This window comes from Lytechinus pictus, chromosome 8 (genome assembly GCF_037042905.1).
Source record: "Lytechinus pictus isolate F3 Inbred chromosome 8, Lp3.0, whole genome shotgun sequence".
Lineage (NCBI taxonomy): Eukaryota > Metazoa > Echinodermata > Echinoidea > Temnopleuroida > Toxopneustidae > Lytechinus > Lytechinus pictus.
Genome location: NC_087252.1, coordinates 40,721,766 through 40,745,986, shown reverse-complemented (window position 1 = coordinate 40,745,986; position 24,221 = coordinate 40,721,766). Strand labels below are relative to the sequence as shown.

Sequence of the window (24,221 nt, the reverse complement as noted above, 5' to 3'; positions counted from 1 at the left end):
ACTAGACCAACATACTTTTAAAGTTATGATGGTAATTCAACAAATACCCCCAATTTGGCCAAAGTTCATTGACCCCAAATGACCTTTGACCTTGGTCATGTGACGTGAAACTCATGCAGGATGTTCAGTGATACTTGATTAACCTTATGGCCAAGTTTCATGAACTAGGTTAATATATTTTCTAAGTTATGATGATATTTCAAAAACTTAACCTTAGGTTAAAGTAGAAATATATTGAAAATCTTAAAAATGGAGAATCATATATCAAATTAAAGGAGAAAATAAGGAGAACACGATGGTGTACATCATTTATCATGGAGACCGATGGAACTCAGTTAATTGATAGTTTAAAATTCTCTCACTGAATCCTTCAAACACGCAGAATTACGTCCGCGAAATTGGGGATTTTTTTATGACGTCACTTTCTGTACGAGAGGCGTGATTAGCTCTCCCACGTGACGCTCCACTTGCATGCAAAACCTGTTGCGAGGGTACGTTTTCTCCACATTGTCACTGAATACTTCGATCCCAAAATGAAAGAAAACCCATAATTTTATCTAGATTTGGATTTTCAAATTGATGATTTTGAAGATGAAGAGAATGATGATGAAGTGAACAACAAAGTGACGTAGTTGGGGGTAAATTGGGGGAATTACGCCGATGATGATGAGTCGGACAATTCAACTTGCAACACGATCACATGCCGATTCGCTACCAACTCATGCAGCTGCTAAGTGCTAGCTACACCGCGCGGGCCAAATTGAAATCATGAAAATGAATTACCACACTGTCCAGACAGAGTCTCTTACCTCTGTGACTATGAAGAAGGAAAATAATGATAAAGCTGTACTTACAAACAAGTGAATGTAATCCGAACCTGAAGGCAAATCAACTCAACGAATAGTAGCAGACGATATGAATCGCCGGTAAACTTCGTGTGGCTGGGATAGATTGTCACTCGTTCTGTTAGATGTAATTTTTATCTCATTAATTTGACAAAATTACCTCAACGTTTTCCTTCAAAAAAAGTTTTATCGTAATAAAAAAAAAAATTCGAGATGTTACTATTTTTTTATATAGATAAATAATTCCCCGAGTTTCGTAATTTTGTCAAATTAATGAGATAAAAATTACATTTAACAGAACGTCTATAGAACAATCTATCCCAGCCACATGAAGTTTATCGTCGGTGCATATCGTCTGCTGCTATTCGTTGGGTAGATTTGCCTTCAGGTTCGGATTACATTCGCTTGTTTGTGAGTACAGTTTTATCATTATTTTCCTTCTTCATAGTCACAGGAGTAAGAGACTCTGTCTGGACAGTGTGGTAATTCATTTTCATGAATTCAATTTGGCCCGCGCGGTGTAGCTAGCACTTAGCAGCTGCATGAGTTGGTAGCAAATCGGCATGTAATCGTGTTGCAAGTTGAATTGTCCGACTCATCATCATCGGCGTAATTCCCCCAATTTACCCCCAACTACGTCACTTTGTTGTTCATTTCATCATCATTCTCTTCATCTTCAAAATCATCAATTTGAAAATCCAAATCTAGATAAAATTATAGGGTTTTCTTTCATTTTGGGATCGAAGTATTCAGTGACAATGTGGAGAATACGTATCCTCGCAACAGGTTTTGCATGCAAGTGGAGCTTCACGTGGGAGAGCCAATCACGCCTCTCGTACAGAAAGTGACGTCATCAAATTCAAGTCAATTCAGAGACCGATGCGAGGCATATTTCGGAGAGGCATTTTAGCGTTTTTTAATCGGCGATTTTCACCTTATGTATTATTTTCGTTGTTTTTAAATGACCCACTGATAATCCCCACATCATTACCTTTCCATTGATATATAATAAGACCACATTCATAATCAATATATTTCTCCTTTAAACAGGAGCTCTTGTTCCTTATACATGAACCTGTCTCAGTGTCATCTTTATCAGGAAATTCAATCGAAAAGTGCCTACCCATTTCCGCATTAGATAAAGACAGATATAATTTCGTTTTTCTCTAAATATATCTCTTAACTCCATGGTCGTTCTATATTCAATTTTATGTTATCGAAATTCAAATTAATCCAAGGGGGGGGGGGGGGGACTCCCTCAATTACCCACCTCTGAAATATCGAACATATATTGATTTTCAATCTATTCGGACGAGTGCTACGCAAAAACTGTAATGTTGACCGGTGTACATAGAGGGTTCAATGACATTTGCTACGGCGACAATTACTCCACTGTAAATTCCGTACTAATGGAATGACCAATTTCAACCCTGGATTTAACGCTATGTACCATATTCTCAACCTAAACCTAAATCTAACATAACACCCAATTGCAACCACATAACCCTAACCCTATATCATCGAAGAAATAAGCCCGTAACAATTGTCGCTGGAGCAATTGTCGTGTCACCACATAAAGTAAAACACCAGTCATTTTACTCCATTGTTAAACGGTGTTAGTCAAACACGTATTCATTGACGTTTAGTTGAACACATAGAGGGTGTCATTACAGCAACTTTGGTTGCTACTTTGACACTCATTGGTATTATTGTTACGTTTTAAGTATAAGGTATAAATTTCCGCCCTTTCACATGGTACCAAAATCGTAATTTGAATGATGATTCCAGAGATAAATAATTATAATGACGATTTTTAACAAGTGTGAAACCAAACTAGAATCACGACCGCTAATCACAATCACGAATTCAAATTCTACTCCGGATGTAAATTCCAGTAGAGTTTCACTGAAATTACGGTACGAATTTTACGTGTGAAAGGGTTGACCTCCAAAACGTATTTTAAGGGGCGGAGCTTACATGACCTTTCAAGAACTTGGTTTCTTTTTTGCTAAAGATGAATTGCAATCATCATTACAATGACGGTTCAACATTCTCGTGTGAAAATGCCCTTAGACACCTAGCTTAGGGTATAGGGCCCTCTTTATGGACACAAAACTGGTGTCAGTCTTAACACCCCCATCAGTTTTTACAGTGTGTATATTTTGACTAGTGTCCAACACAACGCACTGCAGTACGGTCTCTGTTGTAAAATGTTTCGCACTCATTCACTGTAACAATATATATTGAACTGGCAGCTCAGCTTATTGGATAAATACCTGGCCAGGATCCCTATGTCAGTGCGATGTTGTATGATATTTTCATTTCCCCCTTATTTTCAATAAGTGCAGCAGTGCTTGTCATTTCTTTTCCTATTTCCTTCTCACTGTGTGCAATAGTAATATATTATGACCTCTCACACGGGGTGGTGACTGCGGAGTGCACTTATCATGTTCTTGCTATTACCCAGTAATGCACCAAAACTTAGCGGTCGCTACTTTACTGAGCGCCATTTTGATCGCGAAGTGAAACATTAAATGAAATTTACGAGGTTTCTGTCTGGTAAGACGCTTTTATAGTGCCATTTCCTGGCCTTGCCACTGTTCTGCTATGGTTACATTTCCGAGTGAAGACTGTAATAGTTTTGCTGCCAATCAACTTGGGTAAGAGGACAACATTTACTATATATTGCGCTGACTTTTAACAGATTTATATAACACGGAAATCAATAAAATGCATATGTCCCAAAGTTGCCTATTCAAATTAAACTGTCAGTTTTCATACATTTCAGTTTTGCAGAGTGGGGCAGGCCATTAAGCTGGAATTTAAACATTGCTTTCCTTTAGAAAGCAAAGAAGATCACGGTGATATAGGTGTCCATAATTGAGGGATGTTTGACATAATTTAAAAGACTCAATGTTTTATGAAAACTGTGTATGATTAATGATTCAATCTTGAAGATATGTATAGCAGAGGCGTCGATCCTGGGGGGCAGGGGGGCGATCGCCCCACCAATGAAAATATTGGGGGGGGGGGCAAACATATCGGTTTGCCCCCCCCCCCCCAATAATTCCACATGTGCAAAAATAAAATAAGATTGTAATGTTAAACAGAAATCAGCAAGCGAGATTGAAATACACAACTCGTTCTTTATTCAAAATCATGCTCAAAATGTCCGCTTTTCAGATTAAAAAATAAAAAATTTCAGCTCGCGCTTCGCGCTCGCATCATTTCTGTAGCGAAAACCCATACTTTTCATGATTAAATAGGTTAATAGAATGTCCCGTCTTCAGTTCTAAACCTCGAAAAAACTCCCGCCTTGGGTTGCAATAATCTTTTGTTGGATATATATCTTATTCTTTATTAAAAACGTCCATTAAACTGTCAGTATTTTTTCAGATCGAAATATCAAAATTTTCAGCTCGCGCTTCGCGCTCGCATCTATTTTTCAAATCATTGGTACCAAAAATAGTTAGAATGACAAGCTTTCAGGTCAGAATATAAAGAAATTTCAGCTCGCTCTCGGCACTCGCATTATCTGTGTAGTGAGATATGTATCCACCTCATGAGTTACTACAAACAATCCTAAACAGGTACCTTTTTCATGTTTTAAGTTTAGTATAGCAAAAAAAATTCAGCTCGCGCTTCGCGCTCGCATTAATTTGTTGGTGAGATATGTGTCTCTTTCTCATGAGTCATATATATATATATATATATATATATATATATATATATATATATATATATATATATATATATTTAGGTTTATGTGTGTGTGTGGGTGTTTGTGTGAGTTTGTTTGTTTGTGTGATCGAGCGCCTTTGGAACGTTGAGTCATAATTTTGCCCCCCCCCATCTGAAAAATGGATCGATGCCCCTGATGTATAGTGCAAGGGTTGGCTAATGCTGCGGTCACATTTCCCCTACGGCGATTCGAAAACGGCTGTTTTATTTTTTTAAACAAACCACACATGGTACAAAACATCTTGAAATGGTTTTTTTTTTCGCTTCGCCGTACAGCAAATTTGACTGAGGTATAAGCCTTAAATTGGTGTGCTCACTCTAAACGTAAGGACAGGGAAAACCCCAACACCACATAAATCCAAAATATTTAGATAGAAGTACAGTTCATAGATCACTTTTTAATTATGTTACAACTCTGCCTAGGGACACCGTAAAAACTATTTTCCTCTTTGAAGTTGAAGACGTTTTCTTGTAGATAAGCACATATTTTTGGTGAGAAATTAGAACCTCGTATCTCATTTTTTTAAAGGAAATCATTAAAGCTCACAAACTTCTGTTTTAGAGTTCTAAAGATATAGGCCTTAGTGGTATACTTCTTTTTATATACATTTTTATACTTATATTTTTTTTCAATTAATTGAAAATCTATAAAAACTGTATCAAGTGATAATAGTTAATTAATATATTGCTGCTGTATAATAATATATTGTTATAGACTCTAAAAACACTGAGTAAAAATTTACCCAATATTGGGTAGAATGAGAAGAAGCATGATTGATGGGTATTTTTTTTTACAAAATATATTTTTACCCAACCAACATGCATGTTTCCAATTTACCCAATACTGGGGAAACCCTTTTTAGAGTGAAATTATTTGATGTTATTGTATATATTATATATAAAAAAATTAATGTCAAGTGAATAAATATAATTACTAAATTCAAATTCACCTTCGTACAGTCATGTACATAAAATATGAGGCCGCCCTCAAACGAATATAATGTTTCATCGACAACAAATTCTGAGCCCTTTCAACAGACATAAAAAAGATGTCCAGGATGTAAAATTACGGGAATTAAAACCAAAATCATACACTACACTTCTATTTCCATTTTTTTATGCAGAACACCAATTGCATAGCAGAGATGGCCGACGATCGAACAGAGGATCCTACGTTGCTAACTAAGGTATAAAGATATTAATATTACTGCAATATCGTGTATCAACCCCCTTGGTTCAAACAAATAACATTTGAGTTTAGGATACAAAGCGTCAAAATAATATCATTAAAAAACATATCAGTAATCGAATTTGGGGATTATGGATTTAGCTTGTGTTCAGACTGATATTTTTACTGTCCCCCAGGTGGAGGATAACAGTATAGCGCTTCGATAAGTCATTACAGATTTTCTTTAGCCCTTCCTTGCTGCGTAAGATATATACACAACAAAAAAAGTAAGTCCCCCCTTAAACAAACATCAATAATTTCCGAACCAAGCAGACAACGCTCTCCGCGTCATGATAAAGGATATTCCATTATCAGTTCACGAGAACGTCATTTCAGATGAGTTTGAAAGGATGAATCTGAAAATCAACGGTCCCAGAATGTATCCCAAACTCCGAGTTGATGGAAAATTAACCCAATGTTTCACAGGAGACAGAGTTGTTTACATCGACCCCCCTCCCCAGCCCCTCCCGAGATTCATGCGCTTTCAGAGCTTCAAGGCCCGCGCTTTCCATGCCGGGCAACCTGATGCACAGAGAGAGGTCATATGTTCCCATTGTTTGAGAGAGGGACACCATCGTTCCAAATGTAGCCATGAAGTGGTATGTAGGTCTTGCAAAAAACCAGGTCACATGCAAAGTAGGTGCCCCGAAGCAGAACAACCCACTTCGAAGACAAACCTGCAGACAGACGCATTCCGAGCAGACGGTCCAGCTGAAGTTATGATGGCAACCACGCAAACAGGAACACCTCATACCACGTCACAGATATCCACCCGCGATCCAGTAGCAACGCTTGAATCGGCCACACCCCACGGTGTTACGTCATCAGCACCCCTAACACGATCAAAAACGGCGACAAAAGGCAAGAGTCGCGATTCTCGACAGCCTACTGTGGACAGTCATGAGTCTCGTCAAGTCGTAAGAGCTTTAGCCGAGTTCAGATCGCGTAGCAACAGCGCGCCAACCATCGGTGGCCAAAGTAAGATCACACAATACATTGAGCGATCTTCCTCCTCTGAATCAGATGAATCAGAAGTGAATACCGAGGATGAGCTAACTGAAGCTACAGTAGATGCAGTAAATCAAGCGATTGCTGATCCACATCGTGCTCGAAAATGTAGAAAGCGAAAACGTAAAAATGGAAAAAAGTTGTGATCAAAGGATAACGAATGATGAAACACTAACGAAGAACATCTAATACATGACTACGTCTATTTTAGCAATTTCCCAGAATTGTAACGGACTACGAAACAAATTGAAACGACAAATGTGTTTTAAATGGTTTAAAAAGCAAATTACTGATATTGTCTTAATTCAAGAAACTCATTGGACTAAAGATATTGAAAATATTATACGAAATGAGTGGAATGGTCCGGTGTTTTTCAGCCACGGCAATACGAATGCACGTGGGGTAGCAATATTGCTTAAAAGACAGACTGAGATGAAATATAGATCAGAACATAAAGATTGTGCTGGAAGGTTCCTTATTGTAGAATGTGAAATACAGTCGATTAAATACGTAGTTGTTAATATTTATGCACCAAACATCCATTTAAAAAGAGAAATATTTTTCAGGGATGTTTACAATACACTGAAACAAAAGTTTTGTCCAGATGACGGAAAATCACATTTAATTTTAAGCGGAGACTTCAACTGCGTGTTAAATCCAAGTATTGACACTTTTAATGTAAGAAGCAAATACAAAACTCCTTGTTCTCTAAAAAAGCTTATGAAAAAACTATATCTTGTTGATGTCTGGAGAAAGGTTCACGGTGATAAAAGACAAATTACGTGGCGTAATAAATACTTGCAAATATCATCAAGAATTGATATGATATTAATTAGTTAAAGATTTAAAAAGTAACATACTTAAAACTGATATAAGACCAGTAGTCAATGGTGACCATAACGCTGTCACCATTACAATCAAAATTAATGGAACGAATAAAGGTCCAGGCGTTTGGAAATTAAATACAAATTTATTAACAAACAATGATTATTGTGAAGAGGTAAGACAAATCATAGGCGATCTAGTCCGTGAAAAGACAGAATTATCAATGTCCTGGCGTCAAACCTGGGAATTGTGCTAAATAAGAATACGAGAATACTCCATTAGATATGCAAAACATACGAAAAAATATGAAAAGGACGAAGGCATCTTAGAAGAAAAACTCTTAAAGCTGAACGAAAAAAATTGGAACTAAAAAAATGATAAAGATGAAGAAATTATAAAAGATTATGAAAAGACTACTGAACAATTAGAAAAAATATATAAACAAAAATGTATGGGTTCAATTATTAGGTCAAGAGTAAATTGGTTTGAGGAAGGTGAAAGGTGCTCAAGATATTTTATGTCATTAGAAAAGAGAAATATTGATAATAATTCAATTTTGTTATTACGTAACGATAAAGGTAAAAACATAACAAATCAGCAACACATTAGAAAGTATGTATATGAATATTATTCAGAACTATATAAGTCAAAAGAATGTCAAGACTTGGTAGAATATTTTCTTGATTTACAACTTCCAAAGTTATCTAGCGATTTAGCTGATATGTGTGAAGGAATTTTATCTGAATCAGAGTGCAAAAAAGTTGTATTTGGTTTTGAAAAAAATAAGTCACCAGGGAGTGATGGTTTTAACATAGAATTTTATCAAATGTTTTGGACAGAAATTAAAGTTCTACTTTTGCCTGCTCTAAATGAAAGTTTTGAGTGCAACGAATTATCAAACTCTCAAAGACAAGCCATAATAAAATTATTGTACAAAAAAGGTGACAAATCTAGATTGGAAAATTGGAGACCTATCTCCCTCCTAAACTATGATTATAAAATTGCAGCTTCAGTTATTGCTCAAAGATTACAAAAGGTAATATCTACATTAATTTCAGATAACCAGGTAGGTTATATAAAAGGAAGAAGTATAGCTGAAAACGTTAGATTGATTGAGGATATATTTTATTACGTTAAAAATCATGCCAAAGGAGGAATTGCATTACTGACTGATTTTAGAAAAGCCTTTGATTGCCTTAGTAGAGATTTTTTTATTTGAATGTTTGCAAAGATATGGATTTAAAGATGATTTTTGCAGATGGGTTAAAACTTGTTATAATAATGTAAAAAGTTCTGTTAACATAAACGGATGGCTAACAGAAAACATTAGTATATCAAGAGGTGTGCGCCAAGGGTGCCCCCTTTCGGCATTGCTTTTTATCCTGGCTGCAGAAGTATTAGCTGTGAAGATAAGAAATGATCCAGAAATTGCAGGTATCAAACTTTTTAAATCAGTTGAAATCAAAATTTTGCAGTTTGCAGACGATGCATCAATATTCGTTAACGATACTATTGCTTTACACAAAGCTATTAACGAAGTAGAAAAGTATAGTTCTTTTTCAGGATTGTATTTAAACAAAACAAAATGTTCCATAATAAATCTAAAAGATGGATCAGTTAATGAAAACGTTAAAAACATTCCTTGGACTAATTCAAATGTCAAAATTTTAGGTGTTTATTTTGGAGGGGATGAACAAAATCTCTCTGATCTGAACTGGAGCTCGAAGATATTGAAAGTAGAACGTTTGATTAAATCATGGAAGGCACGTCACCTAACTTTAATAGGAAAAATACTTGTAATTAAAATATTTCTCATCTCTCAAATCTTGTATAATGCTCAAATGATTATAATGCCAGAGAAAGTTGTAAAACTTTTAACTTCCTTATTGTTTTCCTTTCTTTGGAATGGAAAGATTGATAAAGTAAAGAGAAATGTTGTTTGTAAGCAATATGATCTAGGTGGACTCAAAATGGTTGATTTGAATATGTTACTCCAAAGTTTTTTATTGAAATGGATCCTGTATTATTATAATAACAAAGAATCGAAATTTAGTACAATTATTGATAGTTATCTTTCTCAATTTGGAGGTTTTGATTTTGTATTACATAGTAACTGTACAGAAAAAGAAATTAAAGTACATATAGATAAAATAAAAATGCCATATTATTATAAGGCGATCATTTACGCTTGGTTGAATTTTAAGCAAACTGTTCAAAATAAATCAGGTTTTCAAAAAACCCAGATCGAGAAGGAAAGTTTGTGGCTTAATTCGAATATAAAAGATCGCAATGGAAATGTATTGTTTTTTAAAAGAAGGTTCGATATTGGAATTCTAAAAGTAAAAGACATTATTTCAGATTCCAAATTCAAATCATTAAAGGAAATAGAAGTTTTATTTGAAAAAAAGTATGCAAGTCTTTTTCAGGAGTATAACATTGTAATGAATGCAATACCGAATGTTTGGAAAAAGACCAGATTTGAGTTATTTTTTGAGATTCTTCAACCTAAAAGTGAAGACATTCTACAGAATATTTTGATGAATGTAAATAGGAAAAGAGGTTCAAAGTTATTTTACACCATTATTTCAAACAAAATAAGTATTAAGCCTAAAGCTGAAGAAAGATGGGAAAATATTTTACAAGAAGAGATTGATTGGAAATCTGTATGGTTATTTAATCAACAAACTGTCAAAGAAAATAGAATAATAGAGTTTAATTATAAGTTATTACATAATCTTTTACCTCATAGATATAATTTGTATAAATGGAAGTTAAGAGATAATCCTTTATGTTCACATGACAATGAAATACATGACAGCGTACATTTATTTGTAACTTGTAAAAAAACACAATTATTCTGGAAAATATTTAGCAGTATCGTGTATAAAGTTGTAGGCATTAAATTTGACTTTAATGTTGCTACTCTGATAAAAGGATATGAGTTGAAAAACAAAAAGTATAGAATTTTGAATCTTCTAATTATGTATGCAAGGTATGCTATTTATTCAATTTTTATTCGAACAGAAAGTCGGAGTTGTAGATTCCATGAGTTTGGTATACTTTGTTTATTCAAAAGGTTGATTTGTAATCGTTTAGAAATAGAGAAGCGTTGTAAAAGTAAACATTTGTGTATTTTTGAAAACAGTCCTGTTCAAGAAAATATTTCATGCTTTGTATGACATTGTTAACATTTTATGTAACTATCACATGTGATTATTTATCAATAAAATTATTTTTAAAAGAAAAAAAAAAAGAAAACAAAAAATACGATTTTCAAATATCATAGGCAAGTATTGGTTCATTTTGGGAACTAAAAATGATCTTTTCTCAACTTTTTCGTTATGTTCATGACCAATAACATGCTTCAATGATTCAAAGGCGTTAAATTAAATATCCACGCTTGAATGAACATGTGGAATGCGATTAGCTCTTTTGTACGTTATTGGAAAAAATGCAATTTGTTACTATGGATATCTGTCACAAACCTCCTTGCATAGTTCATTTGATTTGATTTTTATGAAAATCCCGATGTTTAATGCATCAGTGAGCACACAATATTCGAAAATTATGCAAATGAGAAGAAAGTTCAAGGCCTTGGCCCCACTCTGTGTCGTATCGAATGGTTATTTCGGTGTGCGCGCCTTTTGGATAGTGTTACTCTGAAGCCATGTACGAAGTTTCATGAAATAACTATTGACAGAAGTAACAAAAACCGTCCATGAAACAAACCCTCATTTCATATTTGTTAAAATTTTTACTTCGTCTCTCATAGACTTGTGTACATTATGGGTGCACATGTTTAAGAATAAATAACCCCTTATTCAATACGGTGGAACTTTTTTTTTCACGGCTATATTTAGCATTGTCATTTGGCAGTAATGTTTATCAACCTATGGGCAGAATTCTGTGCAAAAATGAAATCGATTTGTGTATTTATGGATGAGTGAGCACGCATCAAAGTGGGAAGATTTGTATTTTCAATGTCACAGACTCATTTTAAAGGGTAATAAAGTGAATATTGGGGGCAAATTCGGTTTCAAATAAGACTTTAATTGCTATTGTTTTTATCATCCATCATTTCTATCACCACACACTTTCCGAACTTTAAACATTTTCATGGTTGAGCGAGCACATTCGAAAACTTAGGAATGAATACTCTTTATACTGCATAAATGTATTCTTTTCCTAACAATTTCTCATGATCAGTTTAATTTATGGACAAATCAGTGGTGGGTCCAGAATTTTAAAATGGGGGAGGGGCCTATAATCGGGGGAGCCACCAACATTTTCAAATTTTAACATGATCTAACAAGTTGTAGAGGATACTACCATAAACCCCTATGATGATACGTCACAATACAGGGGCCGGGGAAGGGTTTTCAAAGTGGGGGGGGGGGGGGGCTGACCATGCAAAAAATCACAATCGTATTATGGTCATTTTTACATTTTTGTACATGCTTTTGGAAAAAAGTGGGGGGGGGGGGGACTGAAGCTCCCCGCCCAGCCCCCCCCCCCGCTTCCGCGGCCCCTGCAATACATTGTGCTCACTCAACCATGAACATATGATATCAAAATTGTGTGTGGAGTGGCTAAATGATGGATAGTAAAACAGCATAACACCATAAAATTCACATAAAGACAACATTTGCCCAACTTTGTATTTGCACAATCTGAAAAACGACTCTTGTGACTTTCAAAAATTGTCATTTTTAATTCAATCTTTAATCACTCATGCATGACTCAACCGATTAATCTTATTTTCCCCCAGGAGTTGCTTAATGAGTGTAAAAAATTACCTACGGAATATCATATCTCAAAATAATTCCGTTCAAAAGTTACAGCAATTTGATTTAGGGGGGACTTACTTTTTTTGTTGTGTATATAACGCATATCTTAATTTCTTATATTATTTAAATTCATTTTCAGTTGGAAGGGGTAAAGATATTTGACAAGCCATCGAGGGAAATGATTGGTCCATCAAAGGTATGTGTGTCAATAAAATTTCAACCATGTATTCTTTGCCATCAAGAAAAAAAAAAAAGATGTGGGTAGGACGAATCCCTAAGAGTAAGAATTCCAGTTTGTTGATGGAATCTCAATAATATTATGCTAATGCATGCGTATATAGGCAAATAGTGTGTGATTATGAACCAAAAATTAGATCTACTTACTCATTGTATATACATACTATTCATTTTTATCTGTAGTTTACTATGGTAACAATCATTTATCATGTATCGTGCTTGAATGAAAAGATTACATGATAATATGGTTTTCGTAAATATCAATTTGGTTTCATCATGGCCATAGCATCTAGAAATTTTGAAATATTTAATTATGTAACAAAATAATCAACACAAGGTGTTCTGCATATACATTTGACAATTATAAGAGAGATATTAGACAATCATGTTTATGTTCAGACTGATTAATGGCAGTAACATATAGGCCACGAATGGGCACCAAAATAAATTACATATGAACTAGTGTAGGGTTCCATCCAACGGTAACTACCATGGCATACATTATCCAATCAAAATCCAGCATCACATTCAAGTTATTAAATGTAACATATCGTAGTAGTAACTTTTTATGCAGGGACCCAAGGTATTGTTAGTACTTCATTTACATCAATGATATGTAAAATATTTCATTTTCAGGTTAAAGAGACAATGGGACAAAGGATATCACTGCATCAACAGAAAAAAACGTCTGGTTCATCCCAGGTTTGTGTTTGTTTATTTGTTTATATTATTTAAATCACAGATGTATTATGATTGTGTGTATTATTTGATATCAATATAGACCTGTGATGACATGACATACACAGGTTGGGTTAGAACTTGCAGATAGTTGGATCACCAGCACCATTCATGCAGGAGCTGTAAACCAGACTATACAATTAAATAAGGAGAATATATGATTTATGATCTTACGATTTTATTCATTTTCCGTTCACAAAGAACAACAAAATCAAACTAACAATACATAGTCATATTTAAAGTACAATATCAATCGGAATAAAGCATTAGAATTAGAAGGTATAAACAATGAGAACTAATGCGAACTAAAGTAACTTTGACTAATAACTATACAAATCAGAACGGAGGGGCTTGTCAAGAAAAGCAAAGCTTGTATGGGAGGCAAGCCCCTGAAAGTTAGTTTCAATACATAAAGGCAACATTACAAAACTATAGTATAAAATAGTGACGGAAGATAGTTTAAAAGGAGGCTATACAAAATATCGAAGGTAACAACGAAATATTGACCCAAATTAGAATAAATGATCAAAGTAATAATAATAAAAAAAATAATAATATGGTTACAATAATTGTGATAATGAGAGGGGGAACAGAATGGCAAATGAAGGGAGAGAGGAGGGGTGCAGGTACAATTGGAGGTGCGAAGAGGAGCATGACAGGATGCGGTAATAGGTCGGTAGGCAAGTTGTATCCTGGGAGTTTTAGTTATATGGTAGATTGACTTGTTTGTGTAAAGTATTGGCAAATTAGCATCTTTTTTAAGGTTATGTTTAAAAATAGTGATGTTTGGGGATTCCTTTAAAGTCGAAGCACACTATTTGATTAATTGATATTGAAGTATTAAATATAAATAAACAATACACGTTCTACCAGAAACAGAATAAAATCTTCATAAAAGGTATACAGTACTTTCTGTTTCTATTTCTGTTTGTGGTAACTCCCGTAGGAACTCGACAGGACAGCATTTTGCTGGTAAACGCCAAGCTGGTATATATAACCAATTACCTATGAAACATTTTACGTCTAGGTTCAATAGTCATAGTGGCTGACGTTATACATGTAGACGACAGATATCACTCTCGGGCCTTTTTATCAAAGTGGAGACAATGGCAGAGTTGGGATTCGAACTCACAACCTTGCGATTATGAGTCCAATGCTCTAACCACTGGACCACACGACCCGTAGAAGTACTTTTAGATACCGTGCTATGTCAATATGGAATCCTCTGGCCATAAATGTAATGTAATAACATTTTGAATCGGTTTTAACAAAGTTTTACACGTGTAATCAGCGATGTGTTATGGTTTTATGTCTACGATTCTAACAACGTTCACATTGTTTGGTTTGTTTTATCAATAATTATAATGAATAAGATTCCTACTTAACCGGTCACATTTCGTTATGAATTTTCTAGGCCCTATATGCGATCATGTTTGCTGACCGAATTACTAATGCTTTCACACAGCAACAATCGCCATCCCATTTCCCGTACTTTGTCATTATTGTAATAAGTGATTTTTTTTTATAAATCATACGCATTCATGTTGATTTTACTACTATGGAAAAAAAATGTATTTGAAACTTGGAAATGAATAAATGAACAAATTGACGTATATGAAAAGATTCACGGTACTTCATGCGCACGTAATCAGTATATTCTATGGGACACCCCGCTCTCTTAATAGGCATAATGCTTATTCCTTGTTTGGTTTATTTTTACGCCATTAATCATTATCCATGGCCCATAACATCATCACCTCTTCAACCACAATTGATCTATATAAATAACACCCTATTACCATGTGTAACTACAGTGAAAATCAATTCAAATGATGAAAAGAAAAGTTACGGAAAATTATATACGCTAAGAAGATTGAAAGCTTACAATGAATCATGTCTACCAGAATGTGATTTGTTAAACAGTGTATATAAGGTATATAACACCAGCCCGAGAGTATCGTGTACTAGTATATCTTTTCGCTGCTTCTCTTACTCTGAAACAGATAAACGTTATTGAAACTGTCCAGAAAAGGGCATGCAAGATAGCATTAGGAACCAAGTACTGTATGTATCATATGACATGGCTCTAAATACTGTGGCGGCCCTCCGTCTTAGAACGGGTCCTGGATGCTGGGCGGCCGGCTTGTCCCTTGCCTCTATCACCTTCATCCGTTGATGAATTATTAGCCATCCTTAATGCGAGCGGTTTCCTTATATCTGTATATATGGCGTAATGTAGAGACCCGGGCGTGTTCCGTTTTCCCAAAATATATGGGGGTGGAGTGTTGAGGGGTAGTCTGAACAGGTGAAATATAGAAGAACAGGGGATTTCTATTGGAGCTGTATAATCTCTATGGGAAGGCTTATACTGTAAAAGTCAATCAGATTCCATAGATCACACAGGTTGGAGACGATGATTACATTTGGTGTATGACAACGGTCATAATTTAATTATACATCATTGTTCAGCATTTGTACAGGTTATCACCATTAACACCGTCACCAATTATCCAGAATTGTATTTGCAGTAGTAGAAATTAAGCGAGCAATGTTTATTTCCAAACCTTTTCTTGATTTAGCCCAGTTGGAGAGGAGCGCAGAGAGTTCGTCGTCCGACTCCGACCTCAGCCGCCGTCGAAGTGACGAACTCACTGCGAAACTCCGCTATTTATAGTCTCCGAGAGCTGCCTTACGCAGTGCGTTGCGTAAGTCGATCATTGAGTTCTAACGCACCAAAAGCTATAGCGCCATCTACGTTTACTGCATTATAACCAAAAACCGTAGCGGACGGGTTCGCTACAATACCTTAAATTTGACATCACTTTAAAGTCGAAGAGAAGAGATTTCGCTTTAAAATTATAAATACACAAATTGTTACCTCCACTTAAAACAAACGCTTTCAATTTACGACGTATGGATAAATATAAGGTGATTCCATGTACCCCCCCCCCCCCAAAAAAAAAAACCCAGAACCGCGTTCTTGCACTTTGTGTGATAATTGTGCAATAGTGTGTTATTTATCATTTTTATCCATTTTAACTATTTTTAACAGCACATATGTGATTTTAATTGTATATTTATTGTCCATCTCAATTATTTTTATATATATTAGTATTGTGTAAACATGTACAATTTAGTCTGTGACTGCCAGTTATGTTTTTTTAATAAAACTTTGAATTGAATTGAATTAATCAAATGCATTAATCAGGAATTCCCGATAATTTACACATAAAGCATATTTGCAATTGATTTTCAGGTCAAAGAGCCGACAGAAGTAAACCTACGAGGCCAGGCACCGATACAATTAAAGTTTGTACGTTAGATATTAGTGATACCTAATTACATTTATCTTTATTCAAGCCATGAAAACGCATTAACGCCTTCGGGGTAAAAATATATAAAGGATATTGGGTGAGTTATCAAACGATATATGTTTAGATTTTATCATTGTTCACAGCGTTTTTCTTTATCTCATTTTTATCACACATGACTATGGGGAAAGAGTAGTGGCAGGGCACCATTCGCATCAGGACACATTGCTAGAGCGCCCACTTCACCGACAAAACCAAATGCCTCCTATTTGCAAATATCCATATAAAATCACGATGCATATCTGCATGAACAACATCACTACTGGATATGTTCATTCCCACAGGAGACCAGTAATTTGTCGCTGATGTGTACTAAGGAAAACGACCCCCTTTGACCCTTTTAGAATTTAAAGTGCAGTGGGATGATGATAACATTATGTCAGGCCCAGTTCGATGGAAGAACAGATTTGAAAATTAGGAGGCAACCAATGTAAAATCTTATTAGGTTAAAACTATTCTCCGAAGTCAGATAACTTGGTGGATAGGCTCCTTATTGCCTTTTGGTTTTGATAGGAACATGGAGAGAGGATTTTGTTCGTTGTTTAGGATCCTTTAGGGCCTATATTTCATAAAGTTTTGGTAGGGTATTAGTTTGAGAGTAAGATTTTTTTTAATAGTGATTTATACTTTGTATTCTCAATTTCTACAGCCAAATGAGTTAATTGACGCCATTCACGACACACGGAGACTGCATGTTTTTACCAGTGACCACTCGTACTTGTATCATACTCGCCGTGGAAAAATCGGTCGCAACCCAAGGCTTGAAGAATATACTAGTAAGTAGATTGATATCAGACTGGATTCAAAGTAAAACGAAATATAATGAAACATATACAGTACTACCATGGATATTTTTTTGTTTATTGAAAATAATCATTGTGCATATCAATCTTTCTATACGGAGAATAATTGATTTAAAAGTTGGTCTCTCGTGGCATTTCTTGTACGGATCAGCGCACAAGTTCATATGGTTATTCAATTCAATTCAATCAATTGAATTGAATTGAATTGAATATGGTTATGAATTTACAAAAGCCTCATTCTGAAAATTCTTCCATGGGTTACAATTTTCAGTTAAGCCCTGGAACCTGAATCATGTGGAAAATGCAAATAAATAGTTTATTCCACTATTTAGTGGAACATTCGAGAGTAACTGTGTATTTTGATCGTGCGGATCTATAAATACATAGTGCACGAGACAGATTAAAAGGCACTTTCAACAGAAATTAAACTGGGGTCGTTTGCTGAATGATGTTTCCCTTTCTAGCTGACTTAGCACTTAAGAAGATGTTCCAGTCATGCGTAAAAAATACATAACTTACGAACCCCTTAATGAAACATTCCTTGCCGGAAGGAAGTGAAAGCTAGTTGTTGAGCAGAGCTGTTATATTTCATTGAATCATGTTTCAGTCTATTTTATAATATCTTGTTTACCCGTGTGTGGTGTGATGATATCAATAACGCATTAGTAGAACTATAACGCATTCGTATAATTATTAATTGATCACTTAGTTCATTTAGGCCTAACGGGATATTCCTGATAAGTACTGTGTTATACATTTCTTTTCAGCCAAGATCTCTGGTATTAAATATGGAATGGAATTACGTATGTCTTGGACTGTGGATGGAACTTGGATAATATTTAAACATGAATCACCACTACATCTCCAAGAAATGATCTCTGCATTGGTTCCATTGTGTCAAGCAGTGGAACATATTACTATTGCCTATCATTTCGATGAGTATATTCATGCACATGGATCAATGCCTTTCATTCCAATGAAATCAGTCCTCACTTTATGCCTCCACATAAGATACTTGAAGGCAACACTCCAAGATATGTTACTGACTGTAAGTAATTGTTTTCCAAATGCAAAGAGTCTGGCGCTGGATGGCGTAAGAGTTTTACGCTACTACAGCACAGATGTGTCTCCCTCTAACGTCCCTACTCACAGACTCCACTCCGACACGCCGCTGTCTTCATTGAGAAGATTAGAAATACGTACCGAATATGTCTCAGATACTCTTGGCACCCTCTTTCTCTCCATTTCTTCTTCCTGTCAAAACATTGAATCACTCACCGTCGAAAGCTATAAAACTCTCAAATGGGAGAAGTCAAGCACAGCCATGAAATCATGCAAATTACCTAATCTGACTGATATCCATCTTAAATCTCATTGGTCTCACGAGCACTACGCACTTCAATTGATAACAGACTTTCTACATGTAGGTCGTGCGATGAGTCCTAGTTTGAAGTTTGTCAAAGTAGAAAGTGTACGGCTAAGAGATGTAGTAATGGAGAGTGTTGAATGGTCCCGAACATCTTCAGAGTGTGGGTTGCAAATTAAAGGTGCATTAGCGGAAAGTGTAGAGCTCCTACTGGACAAATTTTTATACTTTGGTTTGTCACCAATAGCCGAATTGCGAAAGTCAGTAGCTGCACCAATAACTGAGTTAATTGATCTTACAACTAGTGACTTTAAAGAGGTTACTGTCCTTACACTTGTCAGTTGCAAGATTGATTTCGGTCAGTCTGAAAGTAAGTCCCTGCAAAGCCCGAAGGAACTTGGTACTCTGCGGGAAATCAGGTTCGTTGGTTCAGAAAACCCACTTTCCGAATCTGACAAGAACAAACTTTCGGAGTTGTATCCTAATGTCAAATTGACTGAAAAACAGGAGAGTCAGGAGTCATCTGAAGAATCTCAGGAGGGTGAAGGGATACCTTCCAAGTTGGACAAAGCCTCCTCTCAATCACTCAAGACATCTGCCATAGGTGGGTTGATATTGATTGTTCTTCATCATGATTACCAGATAAATAGTGATTTATTCATATTTACCTTCATGGAAATCATTTATAATTACAAGGTTTTATAATATGTATAGAAAAGAGTTAAATCTTACAATAGGCATAATGGGGTTATTTGGAATTTACTTCTGCAGACATGGATTTTTTTGCAAGAATTTCCTCATGCAAATTACGCATATTTATTGAGGTAGGCTAAATTATCTCCCGTGCACAATCTGATATTTCCTCATAAATACCATGATTCCGATGTTTCGTTAATATCTTCCCTTGTCTAAATAGATGATTCATTGTTGAAAGACAGGTAGATATAATGATCTATTACGGGCACCTAACGCATATCGGAAATAAATGAAATTCATAATCAAAATTTTAAAGAAAGTAATATTCCTTTAAACTACCATTTTTTTATATACAGACAAACTTGCTGAGATAAAGGTTGAATGTCATAAAGACACAGGCTCACAGAACCCTGAAGGTGGAGAAGAAGAAATATCATGGCAAGAAAAGGAAGAGGAATTTGACGTCAACAAAGGAAGCCTGTCAAATGAATCAGGTTCTGTAGGAGTAGTAATTAGGAAATAATTTTATTGTGGTACACAACAATGATTTGTTTGGTATTGAAACATGTTTTCTAGTTTGCATGTCATTGAGGATTTCTGGACGTACCTAATGTTTACAGCGCGAAAGATAAAGAGGGAAGATAATATATAATTGTGGATTATCCCCTGTTATCTTAGCATGTTACTCCAATAGAGCGTTTATTTTTATTTGATTGTAATGAATACATTGCACCAATGGAGAAATAGATGTTTCAAAAATTTCCAAAGTTGGAAAAAAATCTTGTTCAAAGACAATATTCATCTTATCATTTACAATGGATATTTCAGAATGTCCCCCAGTCGTGGCAGTGTTGAGCGACAATGATTTATTAGAATTTTGAAGTAAAGGTTTTGCAATAAAGAAGTGCAATATAATAATTGATATTTTTAATGATTTTCAGTACCCGATGAAGGAGATGTCGAAACAACCAAGAAAGAGTGCTGCAAGAGAGTTGGAGCTGATGGGGGCAAACTTCAGCTAAAATCCTTTGGGATTGAACTTGAGATACCTCCTGGTGCAATCGACAGCAAAGAGCCACAGGAAATCTCTCTTCGTGTCCTGACCGATACTCCTAATCTTGGTGACACCAAAGAGGAGATGTCAGTCTGCTTCAGTGTACAGACCTTAGCTCCTAGTGACTTAGTGCTGAGGTTACCGGTGACTTACACAATACCTCATTGCGCTGTTGCAGCACGGTACTCCAGTTTAGAGGCAGTCCTATACACAGGAGAGGGGGAATATACATCGGGTAGGTGGATTAAATATTTCACAACCGCCCTATATATATATATATATATATATATATATATATATATTTACAATTTCACTGTGAATTTTACAATTCCGGATTCATGGTAGGGTGCCCTCTTTAAGCGATACTCAAATCACCAATTGAATTGGTTGTAGCCCGAGCACAGACTTGTCTTGTTTGTTCGTTTGCCTGTTTGTGTGTTTGCTGTTTACTAATATGCTTAATTATTGCTGAATTTTCTCTAAAACTAGTTTCTGAAAATTTGAAACTTATTGTAGAATTAGAAACATGTCATTTCTTCTCAAATGTTAACAGACAATCAGAAAACGGTATTTTGACGACGTCATCAATTCTTCAAAATACTTTTATTGAATTCTACGGGTGAAATTACCCCTATCTACCAAATTTAAACGTACAAAATGTGTGAATAATGGGTTTTGGCGCATGTTGGATTCATTCTGGCCCACTGGTCTAGTGGTTACGACTCTCGTCTTTCAATCAGACAGACGTGGGTTCGAATCCCAGCCATGGCGTGATTTCCTTCAGCAAGAAATCTACCCACATTGTGCTGCACTCGACCCAGGTGAGGTGAATGGGTACCCAGTAGGATTTATTACTTGAATGCTTAAGCGCCTAGATGGCGGCTCAGCTACAGCCGGGGTAATAATTATGATACCAAGTATAAAGCGCAGTAGAGTATATGCAATTAGAGTAGCTGCGCTATATAAATGGACCATAATTAAGCCTAGGTAGAGATAACTTTTATGATTTTTTGGCAGTTGGACTGATGACATTAAATGAAAGAAATCAATGTAAACAAAATATTATTCTAGGCATCTATTCTCCAGTTTTTTTCACTGTTATTAAGTTTTGTCATTTAAAGGGGATTATCAATTCACATTTACTCATTTCATACGATTTCTCTAAACGAATTCCCGGCCATAACAAAGGAAATCACTGAAAACATGAGTCTATTATTTTAATTTGAATCATTGCTACATTAAAAAAAAACATTATCATGTTTGTCTAAGTGTATGGGAAGGGAGGGGGGGGGGCAATAGTTCTCGGGGGATGGTTTTGGCCAAGGAAACAGGTTGGAAAGGAAGTGAATATTTTCAAATCAATTTTCTCAGCTAAATTCCACAGTCTCTTCATGGATAACGTCTAATTTATACATATAACTAATTCCAAGATTTGCTCAAATCATGTTTCACAAGCTTTTCAAAAGTAAGTGTTGCTCACTCAAGCGGATAGATCTGCCGATAGCCATATCGTCAATCGTTTAAAGAGACTAAGTGGAGGTGCCGTGGCCGAGTGGTCTAAGGCGCCTGGCTATACATGGAAAGTCCGGGGTACGATCCCCGGCCGCGGCACCTATGCCCGTGAGCAAGGCATTTAATCTACGATGCTCTTTTATCCTGCTTTCAAATAAATGGAAATGCTATATGCGTTATTGGTAACTAGGTGTGCACTTGTTAAAAAAAAAAAAAAAAAAAATTGCTTGTGGAGGTGCCATGGCCGAGTGGTCTAAGGCGCCTGGCTATACATAGAAAGTCCGTGGTTCGATCCCCGGTCGCGGCACCTATGCCCGTGAGCAAAGCATTTAATGTACAATGCTCTTTTACCCTGCTTTCAAATAAATGGAAATGCTATATACATTATTGGGAACTTGGTATGCACTTGTTTTCAAAGAAGGAAAACAAATGCCAATATGTAAATCCGGGAAAGAGCTTTAGGATATGATAAATGATGTATATCACAGGAATATTGCAAAGTGAAACTTTCTTTTTTTATACGCACCACATGAATATAAATCATTTTGGCATTGTTTTAGATGCTGAAGTCAATGAACGAATCCTACTTACAAGGTCAGGAATACCAAACTGTATCATCGAGAAAGATGTTCTAAGACTGCAGATGGATCATTTCTCTTGGTTTAGCTTGAGATTGATCAAGAGTTTGCTCTTCAGAGGGAAACAAATGTGTTGTTTGCCATTTACCGAGAAGCCTCCACCAGAGAGAAAGGTGCCCGTCATTTTACGCGTACATCTCTATGATGACATCAAAGGGAAAGAAGAGGTATCAATTCTTCCGAAAAACGTCATTTCTAAATATTTGACGGTTGGAATCTTTGCAAAACAAACTTAAAAATCAATTATGACAACTGACAATGGGTCTCATATATATTGTTTCAGCTAGATTTAGATTTTTTAGATTTAGATTTAGATTTATTTCATTTCTTTTCTTTCCATCTTTCACATACAAGTCAAAAATACATACATACAATTACAAAAATGAACAAAAGTAACGACCTTACATTTGCCAAAAATTGGGTAATGTAAATTATACGAAAAAAATACAATACTTATATCATCATTTTATAGAACTTAACATTCTTAAAAGCATGAGTATTCTTGTGTATGTTAAAAAAGAAGGGGTGAAATGAAAAGAGAGACCAGCTGGGAAGCTTGGCTTATTGGACGCTGATCTCTCGAATACGTAAAAAATGTAAATAACGTAATATAATGTGAACTTGGTAAATGATCTTTCGAATCAAAGGAACGTAAATAGTAGGAAAATCGCTGAAAGTGTGAAAGATAAATGCATGGTCATGGATGATAAAAACAAAAACAAAACAAAAACAAACAAACAAAATACAGAACAACGGACGGGGGACAAGGAGAAAGAAAAATATACAAATAAGTTCTGTGTAGAACATTTATAACCATATTAAAGACTTGGAGAGGGGTCTGATTCAACTATCTCTCGATATTTTCCGCTACAATTAATCGTTAATACGTATAGCTTGCCCAACAGTTTTCCATAAATGACTTTTTTTCAATTCTCGCGGACCTCTTGAGAAGGAATTTGCGAGACACCGGCCGAATACGGGATTTCTGAGTTACGCAACATATTGTAAATGCATGCTTGACCCCAAATACATCAAAACGTGAATTCGTTTATAAATCCAATGCATTTCTTCCCCCCCCCACCCAAAAAAAATCTTCTTATCTAACGTTTAATGATTAAACTCAAATAATTTGATGTTGTTTATGATCATTACTACCTTTTAAAAGAGATGGTCATATCATGACTTTAGTCAAGAATATCGTGCACAAATAAAGGCATATCAGCCTAATTCTATATCATTGTCTAATACGTAATAGATCGAGTGTGGGAGACGGGGGTAAAAAATTCAACATTTTATCCTGTTAATTCTTCCATGGACCTATAGGTCCATGATTCTTCTAAGTTCTCAATTTTTTAATTACTCTCTCTCCATA

General features: G+C 35.5%; 1 protein-coding gene across 1 annotated transcript; it reads left to right on the top strand.

Moving 5' to 3' along the window:
* Positions 1-3,176: 3,176 nt before the first annotated feature.
* On the top strand, positions 3,177-23,557 carry LOC135154946 (uncharacterized). Its single transcript, XM_064103191.1, has 10 exons — positions 3,177-3,505; positions 5,711-5,773; positions 12,574-12,630; positions 13,308-13,373; positions 16,666-16,722; positions 17,430-17,556; positions 18,351-19,553; positions 20,002-20,139; positions 20,587-20,934; positions 22,772-23,557. Exons 2-10 carry the CDS (start codon positions 5,732-5,734, stop codon positions 23,083-23,085), a joined length of 2,352 nt encoding a protein of 783 aa, XP_063959261.1. The 5' UTR covers positions 3,177-3,505; positions 5,711-5,731; the 3' UTR covers positions 23,086-23,557.
* Positions 23,558-24,221: the final 664 nt, after the last annotated feature.